The sequence below is a fragment of the Artemia sp. Qi Xiang Cuo genome, chromosome 8, assembly GCF_049724085.1.
Source record: "Artemia sp. Qi Xiang Cuo chromosome 8, ASM4972408v1, whole genome shotgun sequence".
Classification (NCBI taxonomy): Eukaryota; Metazoa; Arthropoda; class Branchiopoda; order Anostraca; family Artemiidae; genus Artemia; species Artemia sp. Qi Xiang Cuo.
Window position 1 is genome coordinate 3,980,070 of NC_142801.1, and position 12,732 is coordinate 3,992,801.

The 12,732-nt window shown below is 33.6% G+C and overlaps 1 protein-coding gene across 1 annotated transcript in view; it reads right to left on the reverse strand.

Annotated features, from left to right (window-relative positions):
- Nucleotides 1-640: 640 nt before the first annotated feature.
- Nucleotides 641-12,732, reverse strand: part of LOC148949080 (G protein-coupled receptor Mth2-like) — a 70,276-nt gene continuing 58,184 nt past the window's right edge. Inside the window, exon 7 of the mRNA XM_089092816.1 lies at nt 641-1,467. Within this exon, the coding sequence (XP_088948942.1) occupies nt 1,288-1,467 (180 nt within the window). The 3' untranslated portion in view covers nt 641-1,287. The remainder of the gene's footprint in view (nt 1,468-12,732) is intronic.

Sequence of the window (12,732 nt, forward strand, 5' to 3'; positions counted from 1 at the left end):
TCTGCGCTGAAGCATTTGAAATTACTAAGAAACCTGATTCCCGCGCCAAAACAATTCATTGCTAAGATGTTTCTTGGAGAATTGTTTCCATGGCGTTTGGTTATTAATATCTTTTAGAGTTCGACCAGTAGAACTGTTTCCGAGGCAAAGACATTAATGACTTGGATCTATTCCTGGAGAATCGTTTCTAGGCGAAAATTTTTAAGGTCAGACGGATGATGTCATTGGTTGATTGATCTTTCAAGAAAGGGGAATTAATTTGTTGTTTCTAAGGGGAATTATTGATTCACGAAAGGGGAACTAATTTGTTGTTTCTAAGGGGAATTATTGATTCACGAAAGGGGAATTGAGGTCGACAGCACAGGTGTTCCAAATTCCCAATGACGGCATAACAGTCACCTCGAACATGCACGTGCCCAAAGCAACAACAACATCAACACCTTTGGAAATTTAGGTCATTGAACCCTATAACCACGTGTTCTCAAATAACAACATCAACAAATTGACCTTGAAAAAATAGGTCATTGACACCATTAACCACGTGTTCTCCCTAATGACTCTATGCCCATATTTGGTGTTAAAAAAAGTTGTAGGTGGCAGCAGGGGTGTCGTCTGGGGCTATAAGATAGCCTTCTACTTTTAGAGCTGGCTTCTCTAGAAATGATATTAAATGGTTACTTTCTTGAAGAGGTAATTTTACACAACTTGGAGAAGGTAGAAGATAGCTTGGAAGGGTTAGAGTGAAGAGTGGTCCTTACAGTTATCCCAAAGGTAAAGAGTGGGAAGAAAAGTTGGTTCATTTTCTAGGGAAGTGTGAATAATTAAAGGATATTAGAAATACAATTTTTTGAGTGGAAGAGAAGAAAGAGTTGCGGGCTGAAGAATTGTTGGAGAATGGATGTTCTATCAGCACTAGCAATCTGGCGCCTGTTTTATTGGAATGGGAAAGACCCACCGAGAGGATACTCTTTGATGCTTAATTTAGTGTTTTTTGCATGTTTTTTCTTGTTTAAATCTTTTTGTTCAACCGTTGAATTGATTCTTTTTATTTCTTTTCTATGAATATTTCTTCTTCCCTTTTTTTGGTCACGGCCCCGCAGTTTATTTTGTTGAACATACTATACAGTACCATATTATGAATATCACGATACGCTTTCCAAAAGTCATGGAATTTAAAGGAGAGAAGCAGCCCAAACCCTGGTTACGGGCCTTAATAGCCCCTTTTTTATTGTGGCTCCATTTACAATTGGAGCCTCCATTTTGGTGCTCCATTTTATAATTGAAAAATTATTTATCCTCAAAATCTCTTTTTTCATTCGTAGGTGAAGATCGTTCAAGGTTGCTTGTATTCGAATGGCTTGATAGTTTTCTATGGTCAGTGTTGCACTGCAAGTGGTTCGCTCTTACGCCAAATCCACTGAGATAGGGAAAGAGGTTTGGATATCGCTTGTATAGAAACTGTGCAACCTAAAACAAAATAATTATCATTAAAACCTATCAAAAATTCATTCCATTATGCTTAGATTTTACGGAAGCGATGAAATGTAAAATAAATAATTATTTATTAAAGAATTCTTTGATAAAATTCTAGAATGACTATTTTCTTTAAGAATAGTGTAAAAATAATCGAAAATAAGCCTTTTTTATTTGACGGTTTAATAACGGTTAAAAGTTAAATAATTTTAAAAAATGGTTAAAAAATGGCCACTCCTCTGTAACATATTCTTTGGTATGGCACTTTTTTTATTATCCAGTTTCAAATTTTCCATAGAACACGGCAAGAAAACAGAAACATATGAAAATGATGGATATGGATTTCAGAGGTAACACTGTAGTGTTGCCTATAGCAAAGAGCCACTGCTAATAAAGCTTCACTGTTGTATGTATTTACTAAATAAAAAAAGGCAAGTTTTTTCAGTTTTTCAACTTTTTTTGTCTAATTAAATTACCCTTGTGTTTCAGGAGTCTTCACATAAGAAATTGGGACAAACAGTCAAACTTTAGCATAGAGAGCAAGGTATTGAGGAGGGGGGTAACCCCTTTATATACAAAATATTTTCTGTTCGCTTTGAGTTTTAATGTTGTTCCTTATTTTCTAGATTTTTGTTCGTTTTTCAAATAATGCCGGTAAATCAGGAAAATTTCCTCCAGTCACGGGAAACTCCTTCGAGGAAATTTCATCCCCGTAAAATTTCCTTCAGACAATTCCATCATCACTGAAAAATATTATTATATAAGCAATGGGAGGATTTTGTAACTTGCGGCCCTTTCCCCAGGGGGCTCTGAGGGGTCATATTATCCCCAAAGGCGTACTTATCGAGTTTTTCAACTATACTGAAAAAAGGGCTATTTCAAAGTTTTGATCAGACGACTTTGGAGAGAAAAGGGGTATGGGAAGGGGACTAGCTGCCCACCAATCTTTTTGGTCACTTAAAAAAGGCGCTAGAATTTTGATTTCACATCAAATGAGTCCTCTCCTTAACTTCTAGGACCATTGGTTCGACAAGATCAGCCCTAGGTAAAAAAAATAAAAATAAAAATAAACACGGATCCGTGATCTTTCTTCTGTAAAAAAAAAAATGCAAAATACCACATTTTTGTATATAAGAAAAGCTTGAAACATCTACAGTACGGTTCTTCACTATGCTGAATATGACGGAAAAATTTTCATTAAGGTTCCACGAGTTTTTGAGGGTGTTTCCAACCCCCTTTCTCAAAAATCAGGCAAATTTTCTAAGGCTCTTAGCTTATGATGGGCAACACTTAATTTGATGATTCTTATATATTTGGAATCAGCATAATAAGCCAATTCTTTTTATGCATTTATTGATATCAAAATGGTGTGCTTTACATTGAAATTTTTTGACTTTTAGGGGATGTTTCCCCCTTTTCTGGAAAATCAGGCAAATATTCCCCGGCTCCTAGCCTGTGTAACACTAAACTTATTAAAACTTATATATATGGAATCAGCATAATAAGCCAATTCTTTTAATATATCTGTCGGTACCAAAATTCCGCTTTCAGAGTTTTGGTTACTATTGAATCGCGTCACTCCTTACTTACAGTTTGTTCCCACGAATTGTTGGAATTTTCCCCACGGTCACTTAACATGGAAGGAGTGTTCGTAGAAGCTCTGGAAAATATTCATTCGATTAGAAAATGAAAGTTCTAGTGCCCTGTTGAAGATTAAAAAGTGATCAGAGTGTAACCAGTCCTTTCACCCTCACACGTCGTTTTCAGATGTCCTCGCCAAATACAGCCGATCAAATTTTTAGGATCTTTTGTCCAAAATGTAAATACGTCAAATATCTAATGTTTCTGGGCATGACATGCCCCCCCCCCAAAGGCCTGGGACAAGGGCTGATCTGAGGTAAGGACAAGTGAGTGACTACTTATAACTCCAACTACTTATGACTGCATCTTCTTGCAACCGTAACTACGACTCCTTGCGAATGCGAAAACTTGCATAAGCAACTGCTAGTACTTGCGACTGTAAATGCTAATGCTACTTCTAATGCTACAGCTAGAAATTTCTAACGGAACCAAAAGAGTTTAAGTGAATCCTGCTCGTCAAAATGCTATAGTCTATCAAGATCAAACAGTTCTTGGTAACGAACTATAAGTAAGGGGTGATGCGGCTCAATAGTAACCAAAACTCTAAGAAACAGGATCTTGATAAAAAAAAAGATTAATCAAAAGAATCGAATTTTGATGCTCTGTTAAAATAAGTAAAATCCATCAAATTTAATGTTACCCATCGAAAATTACGAGCCAGAGAAAATTGGTCCAATTTTTGAAAAAGGGGAGAAAAACTCCCAAAACATCAAGTGATCTTAATGAAAATGACCACCATCAGATTCAGCATATACCCAACTATAGAGGCTTCAAGCTCATATGTACAAAAATGTGACATTTTGCATTTTTTGCCGGAACACAGATCACGAATGCGTGTTTATTTGTTTTTTGTTGTTTTATTTTCAGGGTTGATCGTATCGAACCAGTAATCATAGAAGATCGAGACATAGCTCTTTGATCGGTAATCCAAAGTTCTAGTGTCCTTTTTAAGTGACCAAAACATTGGAGGGCAGCTAGCTCCCCTCCCACAATCATTTTTCCTCAAAAATGCCCGATCAAAATATTGAGAAAGCCATTTTTTCAGCATAGTTGAAAAATGTAATAATTATGTCTTTAAGGATGACTTTCCCCTACAGTCCCCAGGGAAGGGGACTGTATAAAATTTTGTCAGAACAAAATTTGCACTTTACTGAAAAAATATAAATGTTTTTACTTTTATAACTTTAATTGTGGTAAAGCTTTCTAACTTAGTTAATTATTAATTTAGTAAAAACATATAAGACGCAAATACGAAGTTTAGAAATACCACTTTTTATTAAGATATGGAACACATCCTGCCAAGTATCTGTTTAACGGGAAATTGAGAAATCACCACTTCCTTGCTATTACGTGGGTTGGGTAAAGGAAAGTGTGGTTGATAAAAATGTATAAAAGAGATATTTTATCGGAAGGGGGAGACATATACTAACTTTATACCGGACTGACCTCTGGTCCGTTGTTTTTAGAAATACCTTGGAATCTTGTCTTATCATTGTAAGAGTCTTAGTTTCTCATGATTTATTATTGCAGTTTCTGAGACTTGTGGTCTAGCCTACTTGGGACAGCCAACCCCAATATAGTATCTATATCTGGAATGATTACATGTTAATTTAATAGAAGTATTGTATTTTAGACAACCTCTCTACGATCTACCGTTAGTCCCTCGAACATACCCAGTCGGTACGCCTCTTTAGTTCGGTCATAGCCTAAGGCACGCTACCAAAGTTAAAGTACCTTAGGGCCAGAGTTTATCTCCCCTATAAAGGGATAATAAAGGCATCTACGACTACAACACTCAAATACCATAATAAAATACACTTCACAACAACTGGTGGCCGTTGGAAAACTGGGTCGAGGAGACTAAATAAGGTTGCAAAATACAAAAAAAAATCGAAATGACCGTATTAGAAGGGGAAAGTAAATGTACTTCACTTTTAGTGGCGCTCGAATTCGCAAAACTTTCAGCAGCTTTGCTCGAACTTTGGCTATTAGAAATAGATTTGTATCCCCTCAAGGATTTGGGTACAATAGAAAAAATGGAAAAAAGGCTCGATCAAGAATTGTAAAATAGAAAAAAAAATACAGTATCTAGTTTTTGGCAAGTAGAAGCAAGTATTTTTTTAGTGTTAGTAATAAATGCAATGTAGTAGTGCCGTATATTACTAAATAATAAAGTATTTGTACCGTGAATTGAAATAATAAAATAAAAGATAATACGTAAAGAAAAACAAAATCTAGCTGGACCGATGAAACGTTGGTAGTAACAGAATAATTTAAGGCATAATAGTAGAAAATAGGGTCCTAATTCAGCCTTTCTACGGGTACAGGCTTGGGACTTCTTGTTCAAGGATAACAGTGCTACAATTTAGCAAAGGAAGCACACAAAGTGAGGTCCGAGCAATTATATTTTAGAATCTGCCCTTTTAGAGTGTTTTAGGAGTAGAGGTGCTTCGGAAATATGGCATTTTCCGACGTAATAAGCAATAGAATTAACTTTGTTAAAGCTAACAAATACTAGGTTAGTTGTGTAGTTTCACAAGCAAAGGGAAGGAAAAGATATATAAATATATAATTAAAGTACTTGAGGAAAGGAATGAAAAGAAAAACGAGAAAAGTAACCTTATAAGTAAGAAAACAAATGTGGAAGCTTAGCAAAAGTCGCCGAAGGAAGCAAAAAAAAAGAGTTGTTACCCAGCTGTGATGGGAGCTCTGCATAACAGAAATCACAATTTTCTACAATCGCAGAAAATGGAGGCATGGGGATGGGTCTTAAAAGGGTCTCCTTTACCTACACAGAGGACCTTCATCTGAATAATGGTGTTAGAAAAAGTTCAAATTCTGAATTAGCAGCACAAAATTTGTCCGAAGAAAGTTTAAATTTGAATTTTAAACCATGGCTGCTTTTGAGCCATGTAGATGTAAAACAAGCCACTGTTCATGCTTGTTAACAAAGAATGTAAACCCACATTAGGACAAAAAGAGAAGGCAATGTATCTTTTTGGGATAGCTAATATTGAAAACTCTGGTCTACTCTTACGGTTATTCAATGCCAAATCATCCTCAAGTGTAGTCTGATTAAACATCAGTAGAGTTTAGTTAAATATTAGGTAGAGTGTATATAAGATAAAACACGGTCTGATAGTAGAAATCAAATAGAGTGAAACCAATTGTCCCTTATATTCAAATTAGCCTACAAGTAGATTGTATCCAGGAACTAAATAGAAATAATATTACAGAAACAATTACACAGGACGTTACAGTTTACATTACAATAGTTAACGTTCAAATTCCTAACTTTATACGGGTTAAGGTAAACTTAATATTCACTATATATTTAGAATCAGCATTAAAAGACAATTCTTTTGATATGTATATTAAAAAAAATGGGGGTTGTTAAACAAAAAAACGAAGGAGGCTTGACTACGGAAATAGGGTCATTGGAAACTAGCAAATTTGGAGGAGCTCAATCACTGCTGGTTTTCTCGTTGTTAAGTACATGCAATGCATCTACTGATCTCTGCCTGAGGTGACACTTCCAGTCGAATTAGAAACAAATGTTTTTGAAGAATTTTAAAACAATTATAATAGGAAAAACAGCAAGAGTTTACATTAATTGCGCAATACATGTACAAGCTAGCTGTAATCTTATTAAAATTAGTTATAGTATAATATAGTAATTTTTTTTATTAGTTACACTAGGTGAAAAAGAAAAAAAATTTTAAGACAATAATTAAGCACTATAAAGATTGAAGCGAAACTTAGAATAAGCTTAGAAGGAAAGGAATAGGTGCTAAGTAAAAAGAACCGAAAGCAATATAAAAATATGTTATAACCTAAAAACTTACCAGGAGGAGTAAGCCAACGATAAAATCCATTAAAAATAAGCCAAAATAAAAATTAACCCCATCGTCACAAGCAAACCACAGTTCATTGTTCAAGATAATAATTTTAACTCTAGCGATGTTTTGGATCTGAGAAAACGAACTGGCACAGAATAATCCTAGTTTAAACAATTGGTTTTCACCTGTGCCAACCCAAACACCCAAATCCCAAGCCGTCGAACCCTAAAAGAAACTAAACGTATTCACTTTTTCTTTGAAATTAAAATATAACATTACACAACAAAAGAACTTGCAGTAATCAACAGAAATTCATTCATACAACGTTCCCATATTTAAGCTTATCAATAAACCACAGATAGTGGAAATCGCATTCTAAGCTGTGTAGCCTTGCCAGGGGAATTATTGTCTCTCTTTCTTTGGCAAATAAAATAGTGATTAAAGCTGGGATAAAATTGGCAACCAGTATATCGTAAAAATTGCATTTCAAGGAAGAAATGAGAACTAGCAAATGCGGGGCAAAACTTAATTAAAAGTGTTCTAAAAATCAGCTGAAAAACTACAGTACTTTTCTAACACAAAAACTTTCGGAAGAAAAAATTTAAATAATTTCAAAAAATACAGGTTGCAAAAAAAAATAAAAAAAAAATAGACCCCCCCCCCCCCCCCAAACTCTTAAAAATATGGAGATAATGAATTTGACCATAGAAGGGCAATCAGCATAAAAACTTTTTTAAGGGTTTTGAAAATACATGAAACATATAAATATAGGCTTTAAAAAAAGACCTATTTTACTGAAAAAGCGGAAAAAGACTTGAAAAAAACCCTTAGGCTTCATTGAAGTAAATAATCAAAAAAAAGAGAAGGGTTCAAGTTGAAAATATAGTCAGATAAAATTAAAGGAGAAGAAACTTAATGGAGACAGTTAAACTCTGTTATACGCACATATTGAACTGACCAAACAAGACTAGTATGAAAATTGAAATATTGGAGAAATATTTCCTAGATTAATAGAAATATTGGAGAAATGCTCCAAGTAGACAGGAAAAAATTTTGCTCTCTTATGTGGGAGTCGTGTTAAGAAAAATTACTAAAATGGCCTGAAAAAATAAAAGAAGGCACCAAATAACCGTAATGACTTAATTTGAATTTGAAACCTAATACAACACCACAAAATGTGGGGAAGTTAAAGTGAAAATAGTCATTGTCACTTGTATGTCTAAAACTAAATTACTGTGTGCCATGAAGGCCAGGTATTTTCTGCAGAAGAGCCACTTTTCTGAAAAAAGAATATCCCAAGAGAAAATTGTGGCAACAAATCAAAAAATATGGCAATACTATAAATAATTAATTATTGTGTATGCGGGTTCATAATAGTCCTTTTAGATTTAGCCCATGACAGGAGGACCTAGAAACGTTATAAGGAGCTACCAGAAGGCAGTCCTGGTAAGCAAACCTTCAGAGTACAGGCCAAGTTAATTGATAATGGCTAACAGGTATAAGGTGAACAGCAAAATTTTTTTTAACTTATCAGATCTAAGCTGTAAATGGAGCCTTATACCAAAAGGACATTAAAGCTGAAAAAAAGAGAGATTACAGACAAAAACGTTATAAAAATGTCTCAAGTACCAAAAATTCGAAAAGAATTAGAAAGCTCAAAAGTCTGAAAAGTTTGAGCAAAGTCATGTTATGTGAACTATTGCCAAGCGCTTATATAGAGGCTAATCACAGTTATCAATTATAGTGCATAAATCTATTTGTTGGAGTTGCTTTTGTTTTGTAAATGTTTTAATTTCAGTTAGGACTTATCGTATAAAAGTCTTGACAAACTTATTTAAAAGTTGTACAAAAAATAAATATTGCAGTGATTAAATAAATTATTAGAGTACATAATTATTATTTGTTTTTAACAATCAAGTTATGTATCAACATAACTTCTGTTAATATATATATATATATATATATATATATATATATATATATATATATATATATATATATATATATATATATATGTATATATAACCTAAACTGTCTATGTAAATATATTGAATTAAATGTTGAGTATTTGTGTTTTTATTTTTATATCATTCAAGAAGTATTCTAGATTAATATTTCATAAGCAATTAACAAAACAATGATTGGAATTAATTCTAATGCTAGTCTATACCGTGTTTTATTTTCAAAAATGCTTTAAGTTTTAGCCAGTAGTTAAATGTTCCATCTAGTTTTGCGAATAAAAACAATACTTGTGTAAGTTTTTACACATTGCTTGTATATATATGCTCTGTTTAACTAGTGATTTAATGAATATGTAAAGGTTTGACTTCGAGTCAACATATAAATACTTTTTATTGTGAAATAATCCGTTAAGTATTAAGTTTGAAAGAATAATCCAGCAAGAAACATAATGTTTCGATTTAAGCAGGATATTATTTTTGGAGTAATTAAAAACATGAGACAGTAATTAATAGTAATTAACTTTCGTTAAAAAAAAGAATACAGCGATATATACAAATTGCGAATGTTTCTTTTTACTGTATATATGTAACAAATTTTGCTTAATCTGTATTCTAATATGAATATTCACTTTGGATACAATCGTAGCTATTTTTTTGGAAATCAAATTTTTCGTAGCATCATTTCGGATCCATTCTTTTTCAATCATTATTTGACACATTTTTGGAAAGTAACAAATTTTGAAGCCACTTCGAATGTATCCTGATACTATCATCTCATACCATTAGAAACCATACCATACTTGATCAACTGATATTTTGGAAACTATACCAGTATTACAGACTTTAGTACAAGTTCATCAGAAAGTGAGATAAAATCAGAACTTAATTTAGGCCTAGAGAATGTACTACATAGCCCAAATGGCTTATGTCATTGAAATATGTGAAAACTCTTTGTGCTGGAAAAATATATGAAAATTTAAAAATCAAAAAAGTTATGTGTAATTTATCCAAGGCATTTCTAAACCGAAAAATAAACAGTATACCAACCACATCACACAGATAAATTAAATTATTAATGGGAATTAAATTTAAACTCAAATAATTCATAAGAGTTTCTAATATAACTTGAAATCTAATTTAAGTAGAACCACTAATATAATGCTAAAGCCGCTTGGGGTCAAGTTAAAACAAAATATGCATATGAAAAAGGGTAAAAAGAGTATTTTTCAGTCCTAGAGACAGAGAAAAACAGAAACAAGGATGAATTTCAAATTGAAATCCTTCGACGAAAAAAGAACATGGCCTATATTGGACCAAAAACATGACCCTAAGGAAACCCATTGAGGGTAGATGCACATAATGATCCAAAGATGGCAGCATAATAGCTGTAAACAAAATTAAATTGTTTTAAAAGTAAAATATTGAGAATTGGGACAATTCTTCTCTAAATGGGTAGTATTGTGGTAAAGCTTTCTGATTTAGTTAATTATTAATTTAGTAAAAATATATAAGACGCAAATACGAAGTTTAGAAATACCACTTTTTATTAAGATAAGGAACATATCCTGCCAAGTTTCTGTTTAACGGGAAATTGAGAAATCACCACTTCCTTGCTATTACGTGGGTTGGGTAAAGGAAGGTGTGGTTGATAAAAATGTATAAAAGATACATTTTATCGGAAGGGGGAGACATATACTAACTTTATACCGGACTGACCTCTGGTCCGTTGTTTTTAGAAATACCTTGGAATCTTGTCATATCATTGTAATTGTCTAAGTTTCTTATTATATATTATTGTAGTTTCTGAGACTTGTGGTCTAGCCTACTTGGGACAGCCAACCCCAATAGAGTATCTATATCTGGAATGATTATATGTTAATTAAATAAAAGTATTGTATTTTAGACAACCTCTCTACAATCTGCCGTTAGCCCCTCGAACATACCCAGTCGGTACGCCTCATTAGTTCGTTCATAGCCTAAGGCACGCTACCAAAGTTTAATTACCTTATGGCCAGAGTTTATCTCCCCTATAAAGGGAGAATAAAGGCATCTACGACTACACCACTCAGCTACCATAAAATATAATTTACAACATAATAAATCAAACAATTTTAGCATTTTAATTACTAAATATCAGTATATGTATATTAAACTGACAATGCACATTCATTAGTATTTTTTCAGTAAAGTGCAAATTTTATTCTGGCCTTGGGAAGGCATATGGGTTTTGCGCCCTGCTTATGTTAATTTCTGCTCGTTTTGAGTTTGACTCGGTTATTTATTGTAATTTCTGTTCGTTTTGGGTTTCATTTATTTATCGATGCTGATTTGTGGTAGTTTCACGCTTGGTAGATTATTTGATTTTATTTTTACTCATTTTTGTTTTAATGGAGTTATTTACTTTTCTTTGAAAAACTTATTTTGTGGCAAATTTTTTTTAATTAATTTCTGTTCGTTTTATATTGACATAGTCTTTTCAGGGAAAAAGGAAATAACACTTTAAATCTTTTCGTTTTTTAAGACTATAGTTTGGCCTTTTGTTTGGATGCTGTAGAAAACTTTTAAGCAATTTTTAACACCATAAACCATTATAAAAATCTGGATACAAATAGTACTGTTTAATTTAGTTTCATACCTCCTCTAGTTGACCTGGAATGGAAAACTTGATACCATTCGCAAAAAAAATCTGTTTACTTTCTATGATAGCTTGGATACACTAACGCTATTTTGATTTGGTTAAGTTTTAAGAGCAAAAGTGGCCCCGAAAGTTTGAACATAATAACCTCAGTCGTTCTTGGGATACTACTCAGATGCCTTATTAGAAATTAGCATTATCACAGTGAATTTTGATTTAATCTTAAGGCAACATTTAGTTTTCAAACATAAAGGGCTAATGCGAGGGTGGGCGTGAGAGGGTGGGAGTGGAAGGGGGATTAGTTGCCCTCCAATCACTTTCGACTATTAAAAAGGGCATCAGCCCTTTCTATTTTCAATCGAATGAGCCTCTTTCGAAATTCCCACGACAACTCCTTCGATACAAAGTGCACTGGTCTAAACAACAACAACAACAACAAATTTCACTAATCACTTTCGACTATTAAAAAGTGTACTAGCCCTTTGAATTTCAAATCGAATGAGCCCTTTTTCAAGTTTCTACGACAAAGATTTCAATAAAAACCTTATATGCCCAAAGGGCAAAACTTATAATCCTTGCCCTGAGGGTTGTGGGGGAGTGTCCTCCTCAAAAACATATTTTCTATCTGGAAATCAACTACGCTTAACAAAATAGCTATCCCAAAATGTTTATTGGATGTGTTTGGGTGAATGATGTGCATGGGGGGGGGGGGCTAGTTGCCCTCCAATCACTTTCCACTATTAAAAAGGGCACTAGCCCTTTGAATTTTTAATCAAATGAGCTTTTTTTGAAGTTTCTACGACAACACCTTATATAAAAAACTTATATGCCCCCAGGGCATAACTTAAAACCCTTACCCTGAGCTGTGGGGGAGTATCCTCCTCAAAATCATATTTTCCATCTGCAAATCAACTACACAAAACAAAATGGCTGTCTCAAAATTTTGATTGGATGTGTTTTGGGGAATGATGGGCGTGGGGAGGGGCTAGTTGCCCTCCGATCACTTCCGACTATTAAAAATGGCACTAGCCCTTTGAATTTCCCAATAAATGAGCCTTTTTTGAAGTTTCTATGACAACGCCTTCTATAAAAACCTTATATGCCCCCAGGGCATAACTTAAAACCCTTGCCCTGAGGGTTCTGGGGGAGTGTCCTCCTCAAAAATAAATTTTCTATCTGGAAA